The 24,663-nt window shown below is 58.0% G+C and overlaps 1 protein-coding gene across 1 annotated transcript in view; it reads right to left on the bottom strand.

Annotated features, from left to right (window-relative positions):
* Window positions 1-4,930: 4,930 nt before the first annotated feature.
* The window catches only part of CELSR3 (cadherin EGF LAG seven-pass G-type receptor 3), a 29,100-nt gene continuing 9,367 nt past the window's right edge, over window positions 4,931-24,663 (bottom strand). Inside the window, exons 3-36 of the mRNA XM_058812651.1 lie at window positions 23,092-23,314; window positions 22,611-22,726; window positions 22,143-22,231; window positions 21,571-21,728; window positions 21,221-21,384; window positions 20,634-20,759; window positions 20,309-20,478; window positions 19,886-20,071; window positions 19,633-19,743; window positions 19,203-19,371; window positions 18,808-18,949; window positions 18,512-18,632; window positions 18,026-18,209; window positions 17,844-17,945; window positions 15,580-15,674; window positions 14,628-14,837; window positions 14,003-14,186; window positions 13,396-13,545; window positions 12,900-13,068; window positions 12,457-12,624; window positions 11,925-12,051; window positions 11,530-11,736; window positions 11,262-11,436; window positions 10,625-10,737; window positions 10,248-10,327; window positions 9,475-9,601; window positions 8,731-8,844; window positions 8,457-8,593; window positions 8,265-8,371; window positions 7,465-7,638; window positions 7,118-7,318; window positions 6,658-6,946; window positions 5,869-6,540; window positions 4,931-5,180 (exon numbers count right to left, since the gene is read on the bottom strand). Of these exons, the coding sequence (XP_058668634.1) occupies window positions 5,153-5,180; window positions 5,869-6,540; window positions 6,658-6,946; window positions 7,118-7,318; window positions 7,465-7,638; window positions 8,265-8,371; window positions 8,457-8,593; window positions 8,731-8,844; window positions 9,475-9,601; window positions 10,248-10,327; window positions 10,625-10,737; window positions 11,262-11,436; window positions 11,530-11,736; window positions 11,925-12,051; window positions 12,457-12,624; window positions 12,900-13,068; window positions 13,396-13,545; window positions 14,003-14,186; window positions 14,628-14,837; window positions 15,580-15,674; window positions 17,844-17,945; window positions 18,026-18,209; window positions 18,512-18,632; window positions 18,808-18,949; window positions 19,203-19,371; window positions 19,633-19,743; window positions 19,886-20,071; window positions 20,309-20,478; window positions 20,634-20,759; window positions 21,221-21,384; window positions 21,571-21,728; window positions 22,143-22,231; window positions 22,611-22,726; window positions 23,092-23,314 (5,588 nt within the window). The 3' untranslated portion in view covers window positions 4,931-5,152. The remainder of the gene's footprint in view (window positions 5,181-5,868; window positions 6,541-6,657; window positions 6,947-7,117; window positions 7,319-7,464; window positions 7,639-8,264; window positions 8,372-8,456; window positions 8,594-8,730; window positions 8,845-9,474; window positions 9,602-10,247; window positions 10,328-10,624; window positions 10,738-11,261; window positions 11,437-11,529; window positions 11,737-11,924; window positions 12,052-12,456; window positions 12,625-12,899; window positions 13,069-13,395; window positions 13,546-14,002; window positions 14,187-14,627; window positions 14,838-15,579; window positions 15,675-17,843; window positions 17,946-18,025; window positions 18,210-18,511; window positions 18,633-18,807; window positions 18,950-19,202; window positions 19,372-19,632; window positions 19,744-19,885; window positions 20,072-20,308; window positions 20,479-20,633; window positions 20,760-21,220; window positions 21,385-21,570; window positions 21,729-22,142; window positions 22,232-22,610; window positions 22,727-23,091; window positions 23,315-24,663) is intronic.

Below are 24,663 nucleotides of genomic sequence, written 5' to 3'. Positions count from 1 at the left end.
GCCCACCTGGCTCTCCGGAATGCCAGTCCACTGCAAGGACACAAGGGACAGCTCAACCGCATTCCCACTCTCAGGGGCATCCCACCCACCCTGAGGCCCCTCCTCCAGCTCCCCTCGCCCATGGAACCATCCCACCTGCTGACCAGGGGGGCAGGAATGGCCCTGAGGATAGGCACCAGCTGAGTTTTGGGAGTCCTGAAGCAGCAGCACTGCCTCACAATGGAGAGCAGTAGGCAGTCAGCAGGTGGGCAGGGAAGGCTTTGGCAATCAGTGCTGCCCACTCCTGCCCCAGAGCAGCCCCATCCACCCCACTGAAATGCACGGGGGGGGGTCTGCCAGCAGAGCTGCCTCGGGGGGCTCCCTCTCCACCTGCCCACGCAGGACCCACCTCGGTGCCAACACCTTCCCCTCCGTGAACTGCAGCAAGGCAGGGCAGTGGGCCAGCACAGCTGCTGGGCAGAGCCCCATCCATCCCACAGCCCCATCTGCAGACTTTGTCCCTTTACACATGAGGGAAGCAGGAATGTGGAACCCGGCAAATGTCACGGCTCACCATCCCTCCAAGAGTGCCCTCCCTTGACCCCTGCAGTGCAGAGCAGGATGAGCCTGTGAGCAGAGGGGCCAGGCTGCTCTGAGGTCTCACCCTTCCCAGGGCTGGGATGGTGGGTCTGAGGAACCCTGTACAAATCTGCAGCTTGTTCTCGCTCAGGGCTCACTCTGAGGGCTGCACCATCATTCCAGGCCCACCCAGCTGGTGGCCTGATCAGTCTTAAGGTGCTCATCCACTTGCAGCTGGACCCACAATCCCCTCCCTGAGTACTGGGGCTGTGCCAGCCTGAGCCCCTGTGTTACCCCCAGCCCTCCTACCTGCTGTGCTCAGCTTGGTCAGGAGCCACCAGGTGTGTACTCAGCTTCCTCCTATTTATTAAAACCAGCCAGTGATCTTTGAGACGTTGTTCCTTGCCTCCTGCCCTTCCTCCTGCCCTGCCAGGAAGCCACCCTGCTTCCCAGCCCCATGGATGCACAGCACCCACTATGCTCCCCTTGGTGCCCTGGTGTGCTGGGTTCCCCAGCTGTGCCAGACCCAGCACTGGTACCACTGTGCCCAGAGCCATCCCATTCTGGGGACTGTCCACCACAGTCCCAGCTCCTGGTCTCCAGCTACATCCAGGATGCTGCCATGCCTGACCACCCATGTCACGAGTAAGGCAGGGGGCTTCTTGCCCCTGGGCACGACCTGGTACCAACCTCCTGCCAAGAGCTGCCTCCCCAGAGCGCTGCTGTGCCCCCATGGCTCCCATGGATGTCTGCTCCCCAGCCCATGCCCTGGAGCAGGAGCTGTGACCAGGACAAGAAGGGTTACCCAGAGCCTCTGGCCATGGCATCCAGGGTACTTTCCCCAGACCCTTGCTTACCTGCTGGAACAAGGTGTGCTGTGCTCTGTGGACTACCCTGGTCTCACACAATTTGCACAGACCCAGCTGTTATCTTGTTCCAAAGGTCCCCCGCGGGCGCTATAGTCCCACTGAACCCATCACACCTCCCTGGGCTCTATCACAATGTAGAATTGGCTGCAGGGAATTTCTGAGTCACATTTGGCCCAGGCCCATGGGGACACAGCTGCGGAAATCCAGGCTCAGATTTCTGACTGGTAGCAAGGTGTGATGTGAAGGCAGTGGGCAGGGCCAGGCATTAGAGAATCCTGGGTCCCCTGCATGGTGGGATGGGGATGAGAAGCAGCAGGAGCGGTGACATCCAGGACCACAATCTCTGGAGTTGGAGCAACTTGTCTCCATCCCTGGTGCCTTGTGGTGGCAGCCTGTGGCCACCTTGGCTCTCTCTCAACCCAAGTCCCACAGCTTTCAGTGAGGCTGAGCCTCTTCCCTAAAGCCATCCCTGGCCCTCCCTGTCCACCCTCCTGCCCATCAGTGGTCAGGTAAAGGCATGTCCAGCACAGGCACCCACACATGACTGCTGCCTCCTCATTTATCTACTCCCCATCATTTATTCACTCCCCCAGCACATGAGAGGCTATCACAGGGCTCCTGCTCCCAAGCAGATAACACCCCGTCCCATTTATTGCCTCTTTATCAGTGCTCCCTGTCCCCTTCCATGCCATTCCTTCCCTCACTCCAGCCTCCAGTGCCCCACGTGCACCTCAGGCTGGTCACTCTGCCTGTGTCCCCCTCTCCATTCCAGCCCCCCAATGGCTCTCCCTGGCCCTCACCCCCCAGCCAGCCTCTGGCAGGGCTGCAGGGCAGGACCACAGCTCCTGGCACTGCCAGCACAGCTCCTGAAGGCTGCCCTCCACTCCCTCCCAGCGGCTCAGGTGACAGCCCCTAGGGGACAAAGGGATGACAATTGATGGTGACCCTTGCTCAGGGCGCTGTGGATAAATGCTGCCCTTTGCTCACCTGTTATTTCCTCTTCAGCAGGAGGGGAGGACACAGGGCACCAGGATCACGTTCAGCCTTCTCTCCCCACACTTCCTTCTCCTTGCTTGACCCTGCTGAGGTCACGCAGCCTTTGGAAAATGGATCTTCTTCCCTTAGCCTGGTCAGGCTGGGGGTGCTGGCAGCTGCCAGGCACGAGCCCCACAGCTCACCACAGCCACTGTGGCACTGCAGCCCTGCCAGCCAGGCCTGGAGCCACTGCACAGCACCACAGCCAATCCCCCCTCTGGGTGAACAGCCTGTACACAGCCCAGTCCAACCACCTCACCTCGAGTCCCCATCCCAGTGTCACCTTGCCTCGGGGCACAGTGACTCCCAGGCAGCTCAGGAACTGTCTGTGAGCTCCTGCCCAAGCCCCCTGCCAACAGCAGCTCGAGCCCAGGTGCTGCATCCACAGCCCCAGCCATGAATCCCCAGCAGAGGGAGAGACAGCACAGAGGCCAGCACCATTTTATAGACTTTTATTTCCAAATCTGGCGCTTCCATGATACACTTTTACACAGCCAAAAGGGGGTGTGGGCATCTCCCCCCTCCCTGCCCAGAGTCAGGAGACAGAGAGGAAACAAAACCCAACCAAATCCCCCAAAGGAAAAAATCCAAACTCAAGGAGGATGCTCCCCAGGTCACAGCACTACAATCAGGGACCAAGCTGCAGGCTGGTCTGCAAGAAGCAGATTTCTGCTTCTTGAGTGGCCCAGCTCCGCAGGGATGGCCACCAGCCCTGCAGGGATGGCCACCATCTCTGCTGCTCTCTTCTTTTTGGCACTTGACACTTGCTCTCCATTTGGCAGCAGCATAAAGAGCCCTGTGCCCAACTTGGCAGAAACATGGGCCCTACAGTGCAGCAGGGACAGGATCCCAGGACTCTGGAGAGAAACTTGTAAACGAGCTTGTTTCCAAAGGCAAAGATGGGCAGCGTGGAGGTGCCTGGCTGTCCCAGCAGGTGGGGCCAGCAGGCTTTCCCTCTGCACACTGGTCCCAAATGGCATGTAAACATGTCAGCAGGCCTTTCTCTCCTCATCCCTGGGAGAAGGATGACAGTGAGCCTGCCTCATCAGGGCTGTGCTGGGGACCCAGGGCACCCCCAGTCACCAGCCCTTCTGTTCCCTCCATACTCTCCCCACTGACTCGGGGAGGCAGCCCAGAGGACGTGGCCTCCCTAGAGGCATGAGGACAGCAGCATGGGTCCTCTCCTGTAAACATGGTGGGCTGGGCTACAGTAAGATGCCATGGCAGTGTGGTAGTAAGGCAGTAAAGAGCACATGGCCATGCAGCCCTGAGAGCACCTGGCAGGTGAAAAAGGGAACATGCTGGCCCTGCTGTGCCTTTTTCACCTGGGGGGTGAAAAAGGGAACATGCTGAGCCAAATGTCCCGGCCTGAGGCTGAGGTAGGCACAGAGTGCCATCTCACAGCACAGTCAGGGGTCAGGCCCCAGGCTGAGCAGAGAAACCATCTGGGTAGCCTGAATTTCCAGAGGGGACAAAGTGCTGCTTATCTCCATCTCCCAAAATTCAGGCCACTCTGAGCTGTGGTCCTTTGCTACTCAGGGGAGAGCAGGTGTACACAGAGCCCCCAGGGAACCAGCTAGATACAACTTCTGGGGGCAATGCTGGACCCTAACTGGAGCCACATCATGCTCCTGTGGATGTTAGTTCTCTGCAGAGTGAGGACTGGCTCTGGGAAAAGCCAAGCCTGCTCCTCAGCAGGGCAAGGGTCATCCAGCTCCTTTACCAGAGCCACAAACCAACAGAGGTTTGTTCTGTAACATGCAGGTTAAAGAGCACAACACCCAGTGGGTAAAAGCCCGGTGCTCACTTGCTGAGCTGAGGAAACCAGCAGTGATGAGGGTGGGACCACCCTGGGACAGGACAGGACTGCACAGCAGAGCTTGGCTCCTCCCCAGCAGGTTCCCAGTGCTGAATTTGCTGCCCCACTCACCCGTGCTCTCGCTGGCACATCCCCAGCTCACAGACAGCCCCAAGGGTGGTGCCATGGCAGGGCAGAGGGAGGCCTGGCTGCAGGGGCTCAGGGACACCAGGCAGGCAGAGACAGAGTTTGGAGCTGCAGTGGGAGGGCAGGGGGGGCAGCAGGGCCCCTGCAGGGGGAATGGACAAAGCACTGCCAGCAAAGCCTTAAGGACTGCCTGGCACTGTCTCTCCAGTCCACTGGGATTCTCGTAGCCCCAGGGAAACTGGCAAGGGGCTGTTGGTGAAACAAATGCTCCATGTCCTGGGAACAGACCATCCGTAAAAATAACCATAGAAATTTCTCTTCTCTCTGATTACAAAGATACAAAAGGATAGAAAACCCTCCCTGCCCCCACATCCTAGGCTCCATTTCTGTCCCCCTGCCACTGCCCACCCTTCACACACACACAGGCACACCCCACACACAAACAGCTCGCAGAGAAAGACCTTGGCCCCAGGGGGTTGGAGATGCCACCCTCGCCCAGTACTACCTGTCACACCAGGCAGGTGATGGAGAGCATGGTGGCAGTGAGAGCCTGGAGGCTCCTGGCAGTGGGTGGTGTGGGCTGCTGGCCCCTGAGCCCACAGGGCAGGGGAAAGCAGGGTTGGTTTTGGGCCTCTGACAACCATCAGTTCTGGCCCCTGCTCCATGGGGATACCAAACCTCAGCTGGCAGTGCCTGGTGAAGAGCCCTGCTTCTTCCATCTCTGTTGTGATCCATCTCCGGCCCCTCAGGAATGGCCATCGTTTCTCATTATTCTACTCAGAGGAAAGAAAAACAGTGTTAAGCTATGGCATCTCTCCTGGGCTCCAGCACCCTTTCCCCACGATGCCAGATGGGGACAGGGCAGAAAACCTCTCCTGTGTCAGGGCAGGAAGAACTGTCTCTGAGTCCCTGAGATAAAGGAAGAGGGAAAGAGGGAAGGGCTGGGGTGGGAGCAGTACCAGCAGGAAGCACAGCTAGAGGGAAAAAGTGACATGCTAAAACAGAGTGCCTGGAGAGAAATGTGGCTGGGGAAGGCAGGGCTTCCCTAGGACTTGGGCTCCCTCCTCTCCAGCCAGCCTGGCCCTTGCATACATCTATGGGACTTAGAGCCAGCACTGACCAAGGGATCAGCCAGGAGGCCAGTCTAGCTGCACAGAGCATCCTCCCTGATTACCCTCAGGCCACAAGCAAGGGCCATCATCTCTTGGGCAGAGAGGACACTCACATACAGAGAGGCTTCTGTTTGTGCTGCTCAACAAGCATCTGGAGCTGTCTCACCTGAGGCTTCTCCCTGCCCAGTCACTATTCAGTCCAGGAGACACCTGCCACTCACCCAGGGAGCTCCCCCTTCCACAGCCCTCTCCCTCCAAACTAAACACCTCTGGGAAGAAGCCAAGCAGGTGGACAATGCACAAGATCAGCTGAACAAGACCTGGCTGAGGAAGGAAGGAAACCACTTACTCTGAGTCTGGTGACAGCTCTGAGATGCTGTGGGAGGTGGCAGAATGAGGTGTAGAGGGACACACTGCAGAGGGCGTCGAGGTCTGCATGGCAGAGGGGGTGGCGGTGGTCTGGGGGCCTGAAGGTGTGCTGGAAGATTGCACTGAGGACAGCACGGAGGAGTTAAAAGAAGCAAGGATGGAAGAAAGGATATCTAACTGTTCAGTGGAAGGATGTCTGCTGGGAATGGCCTCCAGGTTCTCCCTAGAATGCTGTCTCCTTGACAGCGGTTCCAGGCTCTCCCTGGACAGCTGCCTCCGAGACAGACTGCCCAGGTTGTCCTGCGAGGGCTGCCTGCTAGGCACTGTGTCCAGAGGCTCTCTGGAATTGGATCTTCTGGACAAAAAGTCCAGCTGCTCCCTTGAAGCTTGTCTAGCTGATGCTAGCAGATCCCTTGAAGGCTGTTTTCTAGAAAGCAAATCCAATTGCTCTCGAGAAGTATCCCGACTTGGCAACATGTCTATTTGGTCTCTGGACACTTGCCTACTTGGCAATGTGTTTAGCCACTCTCTAGAGACTTCTCTTACTGGCCCACAGTCTAGCTGCTCTCTTGACCCAAATCTGCAGGGTAAAGTGTCAAGGCAGTCTCTGGAGCCCTGCCTCCGGGGCAGTGTGTTCCCATGATCTCTCTGACTGGGCCTAGCAGCAAGTAGATCCAAGTTCTCCCTGGATGCATGTCTGCTTGGGATACTTTCCAGGTGTTCAGTAGATCCATGCCTGCTGGGGATAGTGTCCAGCTCCTCTCTGGACCCATGCCGACTGGGCACGGCTTCCAGGCACTCTCCTGAGTTGTGCCTGCTGAGCTGCTCCCGGGACATCTGTCTCCTCATCAGCATGTCAAGCTGCTCCCGGGACGAGTATCGGCTGGCTGGCTGGGACAGACTGCCAGCCCCAGAGTAGATCCTGCCATAGGAGGCAGCGGGGACAGCCCTGTGACCCAGCGTGGACGTCTTGTACCACGTCAGCTCGTTGGTCATCCTGCCAACGGATGGCAAGCCCTGGAGAGTTGGGGGGTACTGGAGGCGGTTCTTCAAAATCCCTGCACCAGACAAAAGAGAAGTCAAATATTTGCACAACAGCAAGAAGAGCAGGAAAACCAGGGAGACACCTCCCCAAGGGCAAGGCCACACAGATCTGATTCTGAGCTTTCAGTGTCATGTCAGCCTGAGACAGGCAAGGCCACCCTTGCCCACTTGCTCCAGATTTTTACCTTTTCTCTGCCGCTGGGTCTGGGTGAGGGAGTTCTCATCCCCACTGGTCAAAGCCAGGTCTGGCTGATTATTGTTGGCTGCATCCTTATTGATGTCAAATCCCAGCTTGCGCTCGGAGCCCCACTTCTGCAGGGAGCAGGGGTGAACCTCACACTCGCCCAGCGCTGGCCAATACAACATGAGGTCATTGCCATCCACATCTGATGAAGGACACAGCAAATCAGGCCCCAGAGAAGAGGGAGGGAATATTTCCATGAGCAGCAATTGAGCCATCACAAGACATGCATGGCCTGACCCCCCTAGGGAGCTGAGCTCATTCTTTTCCCTGCCAGAGCCCCAGGCTTGCCTTTGGGAGTGTTGTTGGCAGGGTTGGTGAGGAGGCGCTCGCTGTGCGCCGCCCGCTTGAGCTGGCGCTGGAAGCGGCCCCGCAGGCGAACGTTCTCCTCGCTCTCCGAGGATGGGATGGAGAGGCTGCGCTCCTCATCCAGAGACAGGTCACTGTCCGAGTCTGAGTCCTGGTCTGGAGGAACATGGTGTGTGGGGGAGACATTTGGAATGAAGGTGGGAGAGGTTCCTGCTGAGAGCACCAGGAAGGCAGAACCACCCCAAGCTGACTACATTCATGAGTTGCCCCTGCCCTTTGCTGCCCCTCCCTCAGCAGCAGCCTGTGCCAGCTCCCTCACCCCTATCACCAGGTAACCTGTGAGAAGAGCCCAGGTCCATCTCACTGCACCTTCCTGTAAGGCAGCTGCAAACAGCACTAAGATCCTCTCTGCCTCCTCTTCCAGGCTGAGTAAACCCACATTCCTTACCCTTGGCTTCCCTATCCCACACCCCAGCCCCAGCTGGTCTAGCTCCAGTGAGTCAAATGCCTGTGCTGTACTGCAGAGCCCAGTGTCCCCAGAGATCCCACAGTAGCCCATGTCCCCTCTGTTGCCTCCCTCATTTCTACTCCCTTGGGGACTGGCTATGCCCTTTGCCATCTGTCCAGGAGGAGGCTGTGCTAAATGACACAATGGCTGCCTTTCCCGCCATCTCCCACGTATTTGGAAGTTGCAGCTGAACATGGGGTACAAGATGTAACCACACATCCAGAGCCTGCACCAGGAAGAACTCCCCCAGCTCAGGAACAGGGCAGAGCCTTACCTCCCCCAGCATCACGGTGGAACATTGCCATGTCGATGTCCGTGGGGCCGGTGTGAGCCAACAGGCTGTGATCCAGGGCTGAGCCCTGACGTGCTGCCACGTTGTCTCTGAAAGAGAGGAGGCTCAAACTGTCACAGTGGCAGGAGCCTGTGGCTCTGCCCAGGCACTGCTGGCCCCCTGGCTGCTCCCTACCTGAGGTAAGCTCTCTGGCTGGAGTGGGTGCGGGCAGAGCGCACGCTGCTCACCGAGGACACTGTGGAGGCCCCCAGGGTGATGCGGATGAGCCCACTCTCCTCAAACAGTGCTGTGTTGTTGTAGGCATTGGGGCCCTGGGAGGAGGGAGAGGGCACATGCCCTGTTAAGGAGCTGCCATGGCAGCCCAGGGAAAGTGGGGATATCCCTGTCAGCTCCTGTCCCAGATGTGCAGCCTGAGCCCAGCCCCCTGGGCTGCTCTGCTCTCACCCACCTGGGTGCTCCTCGTGGCCTCCTCGCTCTGCCCCTTCTTGCTGAGGCAGGCTAGCTGCCATGCCTCCCTCACCTCCTCGTTCAGGACACAGAACAGGACCAGCACTGCCAGGCCCTGTGGAGAGAGATGCCATGAGAGACAGCCCCTCACTGCCAGCTGACCTGCTTGCCCACAGTGCCAGCAGCATGCTCCTCCCCTGGCTCCTCCCAGGCCACCGGACTGGGACGCACCAAAAACCCCAAATACCAATGAGAGCTAACACCCAGAGTGGCCATGGATGAGGGAGGAACAGGTGGGGTGTCCACCTGTCTGGCAGTGGCCAAGAAGCAAATGGCAGGGTCCCCTGCAGCAACATCAGCTCCAGTGGTGGGAGAAGGTTGGCAGGGTGCTGCCATGGATCATATTTTGAGTGTCCAACACCTCCATCACATTCTCTTACTCTGCCCTCTCAGGACCTGGAGGCACCTTCCCTCCAGATGGCACTTGCCATCCCTTGGATGTTACCTCTGAACCAAATGCCTTGCAGCCACCTCCTGCTCCGTGTGGCTGCTCACCACAGGCACAGCAGCAAGGAGTGGCAGGAGTCCCTCAGTGCCACAAAGGTGGCAGCAGAAGGGACAAGGAGCTTAGTGAGATGTTGGGAGCTCAGCACAGGGCATCCATTCTCCACAGATAGCTGTGGGGACCACAGGGATGCTCCACTGGGCTGACCCTTGCCCTCCCCAGCAGAGGCTGGGCAGTTACCTGGAGGCTGCAGAGGACAGTGTAGAAGTAGTGGAAAGCCAGGACACTGTTGTTGACAGCCAAGAGGCCAAAGAGCCAGGTAGTGCTAATAACTAGAAGCAGAACAAAGGAGCTCCGTAACGTCATGCTGGAGAGAGAGAGACAGACAGACAGACAGGGACATAGACACACACCGAGAGGTTAGTGCGAACTGTTAACCTACAGGCTAGTGCTCCCTGAGATCCAGAGGGGAAAGCTCCTGCAGAGACCTCCCTGCTGTGCCCAGCACTGCAGGCACATCCCTGCACAGTGGCCCAGCTTCCCCTGACTGCCAGGCCTTCCCTTCTGGATCACACATGGCAAACACAGGGGCCAAAATGACACAGGTCATTTTGAGCCACAGAGAGCTCAGCCATGCTCCAGGGCTGGCTCAGAGGGAGTGGGGAAAGTTCTCAGGAGCATGTAGGAGAGGTAGAAACAGGTGCTCATAGCTGACAAGGGCTGAGTGCTGAACCCAAGCAGACACAAGAGGTGGCTGTGAGGGCAGGTGGTGAAAGGGGACCAGCTGGGACGCGAGTGTGAACATAGTAGGGACATAGGAACTAGAAAGGATAAAGTTTAGGAAGGGTTAATGTGGCTGGCAGGTGTGGGAGAGGAGAGAGGAGAGTGGCTGCAAGGCTGACACTGATGCACAGAAGGGCCCTTTGATGGTAGAAGGAGGAGGATGGTCACTGAAAATGCTAAAATCCACTAGCTGCCAGAGCTCTGCTGGGAGTTTGGCCACTAATACTCACAGAACCGATTTCTTCTTGGTCTCCTTTTGGCCTGGGGAACAGGACATCTTGGCCACAAGCAGGAACATGACCCCATTCATCTGAAAGTGTTGGCACTGATTAGAAGCTGTGCCAAGGGCTGGCTCTGACCTGACCTCCCCACTGCAGACTCCAGGCTTGCCAGGCCCTGCAAACATCCCCTCCTTTCCCTTCATGCCCGAGCTGTGGCCTCCCCCAGGTTTGGCTAGAGTTGAGAAGGGACAAAAAGAGGGCCTCTGACTGAGGGAGAGGGAGACAGAGAATGGGACAGGCAGTGGGCAGCCAAGGAGGGGTGAGTGCCCATGGTGCAGAGAAGGGAGGCAGGAGAGGGTTGTGGGTGAAACAGGACAGGGTTTTACCACAATGACGACAGTAATGGGGCCTGCAAAGCTCCAGACCAGCTTATCATGAATGGAAATCCAGCAGAAATCGGGGTTCCCGTAGCCCTCAGGATCCAGGCCAACGGCCAGCCCTGCAGGAGGAAGGGAGAGGTCAGGTCCACACCCAGCAGCCTTGGACTTGTCCAAACCATATCAATCCCATGCCAGGACTGTCAGAAGTGAAGGAGCTTTCTCCCTGCTCCTTGCCATGTGCATAGGCTTCCCCACCACAGGGGGAGGGAGTCAGGACTGTGAGACTCAACAACGGGGACTTTATTTCCTTTTCCTCAGATGTCCCTGACACAGCCCAGTGCAGGAGGCATTCACTGCCAGCGACAGGTCACCCAAGTATGCAGGCTTGGGAAACCAAGAGACTTTAACTAGAAGACCTGAGAAGAGGTGCTTCTCAGGAGTATTTATCCTCAGGACGCAAGATGACGGTCCTTGATACATGGTCCCTGACTACCACAGCACTGCTTGCTGCCAGCACTGCTGACCATGGCAAGCCCACCCTCAGCTCTCCACCCTAGATGAGCTGGGCAGCACCAGGTGGTCAGGGACTGCTGAGAAGCAGCAGGGCTGGTTTGGGCATGGCTCCAGCACCAGCAGCTCCTACCAGTGATGATGGCAGGCACGCCCCAGCCGATGGCGTAGTAGAAGCGCATGGCCCCAAAGTTGACGTTGCGCGCTTCTGTCTGCATGCGGTAGATGTGGAGGCCCTGGACGAAGAGCCAGGCGAAGGTGGAGAGGAAGAAGCAGTGGAGGAGGATGGCAATCACAGTGCAGAGAAACTGGGGAGAGAAGAGTGACTTAGAGATGGTCCCACTGTGCCAAGGCTAATGGCATCGTCCACACCTCACCCCCAGTGTGTTCAGCCCACAGACCTGGTTCTCAGTGCGGTTGATACCCAGGAGAAAGAGCAGCTCAGAGAAGAAGAGAGTGACAGATATGTTGGAGTGGATGCCACGTGTGTTGGACTTGAGGCCTTTGAGGCAGGTCAGAAAGGAGAAGGTCAGCAGCAGAGACACCAAGGAGAGAGACACCAAGGAATAGGTGACAATTGCCAATGTCTCCAGATCACCTTCCAGTTGCTGCAGCAACAGAGAACCAAAGGCAAAGAGCAGGGTTAGGGGCAAACACAGGAAGCTTGCAGAACTCTCAAACTGGGTTTGTGTCCCACATGGAATTTTTTGCCTGTGCCCAGGACATTTTCTGCCTGTTCTGGGACCCAGCTGCTAGCAGTCCCCACCATCACCACAGTCCCACAGGCTGAGGTTACCTCTCGGTGCGAGCTGTCCATCAAAACCCCAAAGGTGCCAAACTGGGAGCACTGGCAGTGGACGTGGGTGCTGTTTCGGTACACGAGCTCGCAGTCCCTGGCTGTCCAGAAGCCAGAGGGGTTGGTCCTGCAGCCACCAAAAAGCAGAGTGCACTTAGGAGAGAAGACACACAAATGTGTGTGGGGGCAGGAACCACAGAGAAGAAGGGTGACTGACAAGGCTCTTCTGCCAGCAGATACAACTGCTCTGCTAAAGTGGAAAAATGGGAGCCAGAGCGTGGACTTGACACTGAGGGAAATGGGTCAGTGGTTGACTTGGCAGTGCTGGGTTAATGGTTGGACTCAATGATCTTAAAGGTCTTTTCCAAACTAAATGATTTTGACCCTGCTGTGCCCTCCCAAAAGAAACAAATCCTATGGGAGAGGATGGAACCCTCCCCCCCATCCCAGTGCTGCTCAGGGAAACTTGGGGAACGAGGAGGTATGTGGGGAAAGCAGCTCAGAGAGAGCAGCCCAGTCATGCTCAACTCACAGGTTGGAGTGGTTCCACTGGACACAGAGAGGTTTGCTCCTGTTTGCTGTCTCCAGCAGGTAAAATTCCAGCACAAGAGGGGTGTCCAGGGGTCCTTGCAGGAAGGTGTGATTGCTGAACACAGACACACTCACAATGGGGGAATTCATCACAGGATTCTTGGGGAGCCTGCAAGGAACAACAGAGCTCTACCATCACTATCACTGTGTGGCAGCTACAGACCCCCAGAGACTTCTCAGGTGTCCAGCTCTGACATCTCAGAAGGAATTGCTCAGAATACAACATGGGGCTGAGAAACGTGGCACAGAGCAGCACCACGGCTGGGAATCAAACCCTCGCCATTGCAGACAGACTTGGCAAGTGCCAGAGGGAACAAACAGAGTCCAGCCAGCCCCTGTGCCCTGGTGCTTGTGGGGCACGGGAGGAAGGGGAGGAGGATGTACCTGACACTGCGGCGATCCACCTGGTAGCGTGCAGGCAGCAGCCCCCCGAGGGTGCGGTACATGATGAGGATCACCACGGTGAGGGTGGGCTCGGGCTCTGGCAGCGCCTGCCTCGGCGAGGAGTTCTCCACAGAGTAGTTCCCTTCGGCCCCAGCCAGCGTGGGCACTGCTGTGGGCACAGCTGGGGCACACAGAGGGGTGGTGAGAACACACACACACACACACACACAAAAGCACACACACATATAACCAGCACATGCTGCTCTGAAGACAATCTGCAAGGCCATCAGGAGCCTTTGGGATGTGGTGAACACGTGTAAAGCTCAGGATCTCAAGGCTGGCTCTCAGACCTCTGACAGAGACATGTCTCAGTAGGGTACATGCAAACTAAATGGCTTTTAAAGGTCATTTCAACCCAAATCTTCTTATGATTCTACATCTTTCTTGCCAGCTGTACCCATCCATGCTGTTCCTTGAGTGATGCTCTTGTGCTCACCTTCAGCTTTTGGAGGGCTCAGCACGGAGAGTGGCAGCACCACGTGTGTGTGGGGGTCCCAGGCGGGCTGGCCCCTGAAGAGGCTGCTGTGGTAGCGGGGATAGCGCCGGCGGATGTGGGAGTGGTTCTCCATGCGGTCGATGCTCAGCACTGCGGAGGAGCAAGGCAGTGAAAGTCAGCTCAAGGATGGACACCTGGATACCAACTGTGCTCCAGAGCACCCCAGGATTCAAGTCCATGGCCAAGGGAGTTGAGGCTATGACCTCTGTTTGGGCATGACATTAAATCTCACTACCCACAGTGCTCCTTCCCAGCCCAGGTCCTTGCTCTGCCATAGGGCATGCTACTCCTGCCACCAAGGCCAGTTGCTTTTTCACTAGACACTGGAAAGTAACTGTGAGCAGGCAGCACACTCTGAGCTCTGCTAGCTCTTGGAGGTCAGCTAGTCCAGGCAGGGATGGGACCAGGACATCTCTCACAAATGCCTCCCCATGCTAGAGAGAGCCATCAAGAACATTACCAGCACACTCCCTGGGGTGCAGTGAGATGAGAAGGGAACAAGCTGTGATGGAGGAGTGTCCCTGCACCCCAGGCAGCTCCTACTCACTGATGTTGGGGGTGACGACACCGACGGGGTTGAGGTAGGTGAGTTTCATGTTGCTGGCCAGCGTGCCCGAGTAGTCGTGCAGCTGCTCCATGAGGCTGGCGCTGCCATGCTCCCCGTGGGGCAGCATGGCCCAGTGCTCCCGGTTCTCGGGGGCCAGCACAGAGCTGCCTGCACGCAGCAGGTTCTGAATGGGAGAGACACGAGGACAGAGGGTGAGCGTGGCCTTTGGGCCTCTCCTGACCACCCCCAGACTGCAGCACTGTGCTCTCTGCACAAGGGCTCTGGGAAGAGAGGGACTTCATACTATAATGGGCTCCCCCTTCAATTCTCATCAACCAATGCCCTGCAGAGATACCTTTCCTGCACCCTTGCCATGAGGGACCTGCCAGCAGCAGTAAGACCTTCCCTTGCCTTCCCAGGCTGAGCAAACCCAGCTCTCTGCCTCTCCTCAACCAGTCTTTGCTCCAGCCCTGACCATGCAGGCCTTGCTTCCCACACTGCTGGTGCGAACCGAGAGCCCAGAGCTCCTCACGGGGTCCCACCACACCCTCAATCCCCTTAGAATCACAGGGGGGGCTGCTCAGAGCAGCAGCAGAGAAGGCCCTGTGGCGTGGGCAGCACTGACCTCGTTGAAGTGTGCGTCCTGCGTGGCGGTGAGGCCGAAGCCGCGCTGGCGGCTCTCGAAGGCCATGAGGCGGGACAGCAGGCGGAAGGCGATGTGCACATCATTGCCAAAGTAGTGCTCCATGTGGTCTGTGACAGCCCGCAGGCGGTGCGCCAGCTTCTTGGCTTCAATCGTGTTGAGCTCGGTCTTGTTCCTCTCCAAGCCCTCCAGCTGTCAGTCGGGAGAAAAGAGAGGGTTTAACAATGCAGCAGGTTCCTCACCAGGGATGCTGCAGACCCTGCTGGACACAGAGATTATTTCTGAAGCCACGGCAGAAGCCATGGACACTCACAGTGGTGGTCTCTAGCACAAGGAGAACATCTGGCAGAAAACCAGCCTCCAGCAACACACCAGGGTCTGCACTGGCCTGGCTAACCCAGTGCAGTTAGTGCAGTAACACAACAGAGGCCAAGCAGATGAAAGGGCAGAGCAAGGCCCTGGCAATACTCCCCTGGAAACTCTCCTGGCTTCAGTTTCAATTCAGCCTAGATGACATGATGACATTCAGCCTAGATGACATGTAAGTGCTAAATACACTTGCCTGGATATTTCAAAGGGATTTGTCCCTGACAAAATTGAGGGGCTACAGAGGTCTCATGGAGCAGACATCCCACCAGCTTCAAACCACTCAGCCCTGCTCAGGATTATTTATTTTCCCCTCAAATACTCTGGCAGGACAAAGTAATTTCTGAGGGGGACACAGATTAAATGAAGCCATATGAACTTAAGCTCAGACCACTGTCCCACAGGAGGGATTTGGGGGAAGGAGGTGAGAAAGAAAGGGACTGAGCACTGTGGCAAGGCCCTCTCATACCCCAGGCACCCCTGGAGAGCTGAGTGCTTTGAATTGTGGCTGTGAGCCCTTGTTCAGAGGGCTCCTGCTCTGTCAGGGCTGCAGAGCTGAGAGGATTACCAGCACGGACAGCTCCTTGAAGGCAGGTGAAGTGCAGTTGAAGAGATCTGGCTCCAGCCAGCCCTTCTCCTCATCACAGTGTCTGATGGCTGCACCTAAAACAAGGAGGAAGGGCTTGTTGGAAATTCAGCACAGGAGACATGGCTGATCCTCTGCACCAGCTAATCCCAAAGAGTGGCACTGACAAGCAACGGGAAGGGCCTGTAACACCCCAGGGCCATCATCCTGCTCTGCACCAGTGCAAACCATTCTGCTCTCGATTTGTGAAACCTCAGCAAGGTGCCATCACACAGGATTGCAAAAAGGACAGACTTGGCATGACCCAGGCTCGAAAAGCCCAAGGGGACATGACTGTGTCCTTAGGCACATCTGACCCCAAGTTATGAAAGCCCAAGCAGCTCTAGGCATCCCCCAGCTGACAGCCTGCAATGCCTGCTGAGGTCCTGCTTTCTCTACATGGCAAAGCCACTCCAGAGAACAACAGCCCTGCTGCTGGGTTGGAAAGCCAGCCCCTGAGAGGACCCCCTTCAGCCAAGGGGGATGGAGGAGTGCGATGGTGCACCCCAGTGTGGAGGATCCAGCAGTGTGGGGCCAGTATCCAGTGACAGCCCCCCAGGCTGGAGCCCAAGCATTTGTGTACAGCAAGGGAGTTTCCAAAACTGAATGAGATGAGATGATAACCACCACCAAAAATGCTGCTAAAGCCAACACGGAGAAAAGTGTTCTCAGCTGGGTATGTCACCACAAACACTTTGAGCAAAAGAAACCAGGCAACCTCAGTGTACCCAGCAGGGCTGTGGAGCCTCCTGGGGACAGCATCAGGGCACAGGAGCTCACCAGGTGCCCATGGCTGGGAGAGGGTAGCAGGGGAGGGCAGGGAGAGGAAGCTTAGAGCAGACTCCAGCTGCTGTTCAGAAAAGCCCCAGGGACAAGTGTACCCCCTCCACCACCTCCAGCTCCTAGCAGTCCTCCCAGCCACCCTTCTCCCAGCTGCAGAAGCACAGGGACCAGTGCCATTGCAGCAGGAAGCAGTAAGAACAAGAAGTCTCCATACTGATGGCATTCCCCTTGCACAGAACAGAGATTGACTCAGATCTGGGCAGGATCAGACCCCCAGGTCCCTGTGCCTTCTCCTGCCAGCCAGCCAGAAGGAACAGGACCTTGTGCTGTGCCTGCCCATCAGCTCTGCTCCCATCCTACCACTCCCCACTCAGGTAGTTTCTCCTTCTTCCACCCCACAGCCATTCCTCCCTAGCCTCAGCACCAGCTCCTTCCCCTCCCAGGCTAAGCAAGCGAGCGCCATCCAGGAGAGCCAGCATCCATCCATCCCAGCCAGGGAGGAGAGCACAGACCTGCCAGAGCCAACACTGCAGGCCAGGCACACAGGGTGGCAAGGGCTGCATGCAGCTGCAGCTGGGCTTGTGTGGTTAGTGAGCTGGGAGCAGGGAACACTGTGGAGGAGCAGTGAGACCAGGCAAAGCGTTGGGAGGACCCTGGGCAGCTCCAGAAGCAGCAGGGAAAGTGCAGGGGTGTGCAGGATGCCAGGCAGGGAGCAGGGAGGGAAAGCCATGTGGTGCAGCCCTTGGAGCACAGGGGGAAGGAGATGGGAACAACCTTACCTGCACCCCTCAAGCCTGTGCATGGAGGGCGAGAGAACCGGGGAGAGAAGCGACAACAGTTAGGAGCCAAACCTGCCTCCTCCAGGGGCGAAGGGCTGGGGAAGGACAGGGCTGGTATTGTCCCCTGGGGCTTGCACTGCCCTGCACTCCCAGACACCCTGCTGACACCTTTTCTGTCACTGAGGACAGCTTGGCCTCCTCCAGCTCAGGATGCTGACTCCTACCCAACATTCACCTGACACCACATTGTGCCCTGCTTCCCCTGCAGAGCACATGGAGATGGGGCTGGTGGAGCAACAGCAAGGCACTGAGGGTGCTGTGCCAGGCCTGACCTCAGCCTCGAGCCTGGTGAGCCCAAAGAGCAGCAGGAAGAAGATAGGCACCAAGACTGAGGGAACAGCACAGCTCCATGGCTGGGTGATGGGTCTTACACCCCATAGCTTTTACCCCACCCCAGTGCTATCGCCAGCACCCTCTGCTCTCTGCTCTTCCTCAGGCTGTGACATTTTCTCTTCCAACTTCCTTCTCCCAAACTTCCAGCCCAGCTGAACGGGACTGGGGTAGTGCAAGAACAGAGTGATATTGCCAGGGCTGCTACAGGACAGCCAGGCTGTCCCCTCCCCTCTCTATCATATCCCCACTCACCCAAGGAGCCTTTGGGACACAGCACTGCAGCCGAGAAGCCAAACTTGGTCTGGGGCCACCACACACCTGCCTTGAGGCTTTTGGGGCAGCCATCGTAGAGCACTGTGGGGACACACAGGTCACAGGGCCAGCCCACTGACACCCAGCCCCTGGCAGCAGCTGCCCACAGTGCCCACACTCACCCTGGCAGCCGCTGGGTGTCACCTCGGCAAAGGGGCTGTCACAGCTGTTGCACTGGCGGCCGATGACACCGGGCCGGCAGTGGCAGCGGCCGCTCTCCCTGTCACAGGAGCGCGAGGTGGAGCCCACGGGGTAGCAGTCACAGGGCAGGCACGTGTCACTGCCCCTGGGCCGGTAGTGGAAGTCCTGCGAGGACATGGGGACAGTCATCAGAGTGCCCAATAGGACAGCAGGCTAGGGAACCCCTGGAGCCAGAGAAGGTCAAGGCATTCCTGATTTCCAAGCACCCCACTGCCCCCATCAGCACCATGCTGGTCTAGGAAGGCTGTACAGAGGAACTGAGCAGGGATCCAACCCAGATATGGGCACACAAAGTAGGACCTGGGCAACTGCCAGGCCTTTGTTGGGGGACAAGGAACAGCATCAAGAACAAGCAGGGTTTCAGAGAAGCCATGGTCCATGTCCCCATTGGCACAGCTGCCCCTCACCTTGCAGTGGCACTGCCCGTTGGTTTTATTGCAGTCGGGGTCAAAGCCTTTGTTCACATCACAGTTACAGGGCCCACAGGTGGGGTTTCCCCACCAGCCCTTTGGACACTGCTGGTCTATCCTAGGGAGAGAAATATCTTTGATATTACAACCACCAAATTCCCCAGGCCTTGTTCTGCCACCAGTCAGCAGCTCCAAGGAGGAAAGTGGCACTGAGAAGCCCCTGGTTACACATCCAGGATGAGAGGCCCGCACGGAGCCAGGCCCAAAGGCCACGGTCCTGCCCTGTATCTCACCTGTGCTCGCAGTACTGCCCAAAGAAGTTCTCACTGCACTCGCAGACGTAGCCCAGGCGCGAGCCAGGCTTGCGGCGACACACCGACTTGTTCTTGCAGGGGTTCAGGTGACACACGTCCACACAGTCCCCTCCGTAGTACCCTGAGGTGGGGACAGACACCACCAGGTAAGCAAATACCTTCTGCCTGAGAGGTGCTGGAGTACCAAGGAGTGAATTCAGGGGGCTCAGGAGGGATTCTGCCCTCCAGAAAAACTGATGAGTGTCTGACAGGGGTGTGACTTGCCCAAGGCATGGACAGGAGAGCGGTCACAGGCCAGGAGGGAGTCACAGGGGCAGAGGAGAAGATAAATGGGCACAAAGAGCAGAGGAGTAGCAGGGTGCTGCAGGTCCTACCTGGCTGGCAGACACAGGAGTAGCTCTGCCACTCATCCTTGCAGACACTGTTGGCTGGGCAGGGGTTGGAGTCGCAGGGGCTCGGGACACTGCAGCCAGCCTCCACCCGCAGGGCATGGTTGGGCTTGGGCAGCACGATCCCAGTGACACTGTCACCCAGGCGCACACCCTGCAGTGCAGGTGACAAACTCACAGTGAGGCCAGGGCAGACACACCAGGCTCCAGCTCTCCTGCCTTCCACAAACCCCCAGCAGCAGCCACTTGCCATCCTCCCTACTTAACGCTACCCCATGGCACGTCAGAGCCTTGAATGCCCAGAGGGACAGTGACAGCAGCACCAGGGATGCTGGCAGCAGTTGCCAGACTTGTGTTTCCAACTCTCCACAAAACAGACCTGCTGAAAAGGGAAGGCTCAGAGCAATGGACTCACCTGTATGCAGCCCCTCAGCCCATTCTGCACCTCGCCAGAGCCCAGGACTCCCCCCACATGCAGGTGTTTCACCTTCAGGCCATGCAGTTCATTTCCCACAACCACCGTGTCCTGCAGAAGGGAGCAACACGAGGCAATGGGCACCAGCCCTGGCCCAGCCCTCCCAGGGGGTGCAGAGGCACAGCTCTGCCTGTGTTTGCCAAGCATCCCCCACAGCTCCTGCCCTGGTGCCAGGGTCCTGAGCAGCACCCACCTGGTAGAGCCCAAAGTCCAGGGTGAGGGTGATGACGTAGCGCGAGTCGCGCCCGCTGTGGACGTCCCGCAGCTCCAGCTGGAGGTCGTGCCACTTCCCATCACTGAGCTGCAGCTGGTCCAGGAGCAGGCTGGTGCTGCGCCCTGAGCCCCTGCTCACCATGAAGGAGAGCAGGCCCCCAGCCAGCTGCACAAAGGGAACAGCAATGCCAGCAGTGAGCAAAGACCTCATCAACCCTGGCTGCTTCCAGCCTACCCTCCATCAGAGCATGGGGAGGGAAATCCATCCCTGCTAAATGCCTCTCCCCTCAGCCACCCTCTGCTTGGGATGCAGCCATCAGGGAGAACAGGGTCCCCGTGCCCTCCTGGGGCAGACAGCAGCAGAGGCTAGCCCGTGGTGCTGTGGCTGAGGCTGTGGCCATACCTGGCAGAGCAGGGTGGTGTACTGGCCCGCGTGGGCCTGCAGCAGAACCCCATCCTGCTGGCGCGTCCGGAACGCCAGCCCCAGGTACCACGGCACCGAGATCTTCACGTCTGCCTTGAAGTCCCAGGTCAGGACACTGTTGCCCTGAAAATAGTGGGCATGGTGCATGGCTGGAAAGGAAAGTGGAGGTGAGGAGAAGGGAAAGGCACTTCACAGGGAACACTAGATGCAGGGACAGCAGAATTGGTTCATCTCATGTGGATCCATCACTCTGCCTCCACTTGCACCCCACCCTGCCCATGCCCAGCAGTGCCCCCTCACTCACCATGGCGACAGTCCTTGCCCCCAAAGCCAACAGGACAGAGGCAGGAGTAGGTCCCCCAGCTGACAGAGCAGGTGCCACCATTCTTGCAGGGGTTGGAATCGCAGAATGTGTGCTTGGCATGACAACCTGGAGGTATCAAAGCCACCTGTATCAGCCTCAACCAGCTCACCACCTCTCCCCAGCCAAAAGGAAAGGCACCACTGCCTGCTGGCCCTTCCCCAGGCTGTCAGAGGGGCAAGCCCTGCTGCTCAGTGTCTCCACACAGACCATGCCTGCTCAGGGATAAGGGTTAAGGCTGTTGGTGCTCCTTATGCCAGAACAAAGATACCGTAGAGCTGGACTGATGATCTGGCATCTCCCAGATCAGCCAGCTCAACAGACTCTGCACTTGGGATCAGGGGACATTCCCAGAATGTTAGCTGAGGTAGGCATTGGATCATTTAAGGGGACCTGAAGGCCTTGTTCTCCAGTGAGAATCTGCTCAACTCCAGCTGTGGTGCCACAATGCTGCTCCAGCCCAGCAGCAGTGCTGTGTGAGAAGCAGATTCCATCCCTGGCAGGGCTGGCAGGAGCAGAGGCACCTGTACCTGCAGCAGTTCCGTTGTTGGCAATGTAGGAGGCCAGGTCGATGCGCTTGCTGTCGATGAAGAGATCTCTCATGCACCCCACAAAGTCACGGTGAGTGATGGGGAAGTTTTCTGGCAGATTGGGGACCCCTCCAAGGAGCAAGGGACCTGTGAGGTCCAGGGACCTGCAGGATCAGAAGCCCAGGGCTTTAAGAGGTACACTGACCTCACCTCAGTGAGCTCCCCAGTGCACAGGAGGTCTGTCCCCAGACCTCCTCAGGGACAGGTACACACAGCCAAAATCCTGGATGTGAAGGCCTGGCTCCACAGGGGACCACCCCTCCCCACCACAGCAGCTCCAAGGAACTCACTTCTTCGAGCTGGTCTGCACACCTTCTGCAGCACAGGAGTAGTTTCCAATCTCGCTGCCAAACTGCAGGGCCACTGAAGCATCACATTCATCTATTGTCAAGATGGCCACCTTGTCCTTGGAGGGGCCCTGCACCACCCCCAGGGTGCTGACCTTGGGCTGAAAGCAAATGAAGGGTGTCATCAGCACACAGGCCCCAGACCCCAGCACCCAAGAGTTCACACAAAAGCAAGGAAAGGCCTGAGTAGCCCAGGCTCAGCTGTGCTCCTGGAGGTGTGAGCAATGCAGGAGGGAAACCTCCAGCTGAGCCCAGCAAGCAGCCCCAGAGAGGAACATGCACAAGGACACTGCATGCAGCACATCCCTGCAGCCTCCAAGTGAGGTCCTGGGTGTCAATCTGTCCCTGCACCCAGCTGTCTGCTCCCCTGCATCCATCCCCAAGGGCTGACAACCTGCTCTACCTTCTCTCCAGAGCCCCTGCCATGGGACAGAGGCAGGGAACAGGAGAGCCAGCACTGCTCACTCATGGGGAGAGAGAGCCATGAGTGCTGGGGCCAGCTGGGGCACACGTACCTTGTTGTAGTAGCGGAGCTGCAGCGTGTGCCACTGCCCATCACTCACACCCCCCGGCAGGTAGGGGCTCACCACCGTGCTGGACTCTCCTGAGGAGACAGGGATGATGGCAGGGCTCAGGGGAGCCACACAGCCTCCAGAGGTTCCCACCCTTCCTGAGGCACCACACCCACTGTGCTGCTGATGGACTTGTGAAGCTCACAGTGACACAACAGGACAGAACAGCAGCACAGACACCAAAGGGGTTTGTCCTGGTTTGTGCTCACAAACCACACTCCTAAGGCCAGGGAGAGTCCTGATACACACAACTCATCTCCTGTGGTATCCACTGATGCTCACCAATCCCTCCTAACCCTGCTTCCCTTAGCACAGGCTCCATCCAGGGCAGCATTCTCCTCTTCCCACTTAGCACAGGCCTTCTCCCAGCTCCCATGACACAAATCCCACAGCAGGCAGGGCCAAGAGTACCTGTGGAGTATTTCAGCTGGACCTGGCCCTGGATGATCTCCACTGCCAGGAAGTCGTGCCTCTCATTCAAACGCCCATTGTAGAGCAGGAGGCCGCCGGGCTCCACGGTGCTGAACCTGGGGCAGGGCACAAAGGAGAGCAGGGTGTGGGCAAGGAGCACGTGGAGATCCCCTCTATCCTGTGGCATGCACCAGCATCCCAGCACAGGGACACTAAGACCTGAGCATGGGGGGCAGAGAGCTGGCAGCAGCACTGCAGGAAGGCATGAGCTGATGCCAGTGCAGGTTCAGAGCCCTTTGGCCAAAGGTGCCAGGGCAGACCCATGGGGGAGCAAAGCCAGTGACACGGGGTGAGGAGCGCATCGGGCAGCCCCTGGACTGGCCCAGCATGCTGTGCACAGGAGCCACCAGAGCAGGGCCGGGTGAACCGAGGACACTGCTGTGCAGGGGAGGGGAGAGAGAGAGACAGAGAGAGCACTCACGAGAGGGCGAGGGTGAGGTGGAAGCGCTGGCGCAGGCCCCGGAACATGATGAAGGAGCGCGGCGGGAAGGAGCGCGTGGACACGTGGCAGAAGGGCGCCTCGAAGCCGCCCGCCGGGCACTGGCAGCGGAAGCCACCGTCGGCGCTGTCGGTGCAGGTGCCCCCGTTGTGGCACACGCCGGGCATGCAGCGCCCTGCCCGGCTGTCCACCTCACAGTGCTCCCCTGCAGGGCAAGGCACAGGCTGGGACCACGCACAGCAGCCACCCACAGGCTCCTTGTCCTGGGAATGCAGCCTGGATTCGGCACAGGGCAGCTGAGGGAAGGGAGTCTGAGGAGTAGCTGGGGGCCAGGGAAGGGTATGACACCCCAAGTGTTACCCAGGTGCTCCCCAGAGGAGCCAGTGAGCTAGCCAGCACTGCCAGCCCAGCACGAGCCACTGGGCTGGATGTGATGCCAGGTCTGGCTGAAGGGACAACTTTGGATCCAGTACAGCATGGGAATGTGGCAGGAGGGCACTGGCCTCTACACTACAGCTGCACAGTCCTAAGAGTGGAGAGGCAAGCCAGGGAATCCTGGTAATGCTGAGAGTGCCTCCTTGGGCTCTGCCACCACACAAACCTGGGACAGGCATCTCAGTCCTGTCTCTGGCATGTGGGGACAGCCCAGTGCCACTGAGCTCCTGTCAGTAGCTATAGAAGTATCACCCATGGCACCAGGAGCTTCCAAACACTGCATGCAAGTGGGAACCACATGGAGAACAACAAATACCCTGGCACCTTGCTGGCATGGGTAACAGGGATGCCTCATGCCAGCTCAACAGTGCAGTGCAGGACATCTGTCAGCCCCTCTTCCTGTGCGATTCCCACAGAACCCAGGGAAGCACTCAGCTGAAGTCCTACTCAGCCCCAGGCCCTGCTCCCATTACTTGCTCTGTGATACACAAGGAGGATGAGGAGACAGCATGAAGTGACAGGCAAATGAGCTCATTAACCCTTCTGCTAATGGCTGTTCACGCTTCAAATGCCGGAGGTTAATTACCACTGACTCTGCTTATCTCACCAGGAGCCACCTACAGAAGAGCTCCAGGCAGCCATCTGCTGCCATGCTCCCTCCTGACAGCGAGAGCAAGGCAGGGGATCCCTCCTCAGTAGACTGAGGCCACCTCCCCTCATCCCTCAGCTGCCAGTTCTCCACAGCCTGTTGGGAACTTGTGGCAACCAGACTCTGGCTGGACTGTGGATTCCCCTGCCAGCCCCCCAGCTAGGACCAGATCTTCCTGGCTCAGATCCTGCCTGGTGGGGCACCTGGGCCCAGCCTCCCCTTCTGTTCTGGGTGGGTTGCACTCATCCACTGCACATGGGGCCAGTGAGGCTCCAGACCTCTGCCAGACCAGCTGAACACTGGCACAGGCTGAAACCACAGAAGGACTGCAAAGGTCCCAGAGCCCATCACCCTCTAGCATGGGGCACAGCCAAGAAACCTCCTGTGCCCCAGCCTAGCCTAGTCTAGCTTAGTCCTCCTGCTCTGTGACAAGGGGTGGAAAATGATAGCCAGGGTCCCCAAGAGTTCTC

The sequence above is a fragment of the Ammospiza caudacuta genome, chromosome 12, assembly GCF_027887145.1.
Source record: "Ammospiza caudacuta isolate bAmmCau1 chromosome 12, bAmmCau1.pri, whole genome shotgun sequence".
In the NCBI taxonomy this organism is placed as follows: Eukaryota; Metazoa; Chordata; class Aves; order Passeriformes; family Passerellidae; genus Ammospiza; species Ammospiza caudacuta.
The sequence above is the reverse complement of the archived record's forward strand: the minus strand, read 5'-3'. Positions and strand labels throughout refer to the sequence as shown.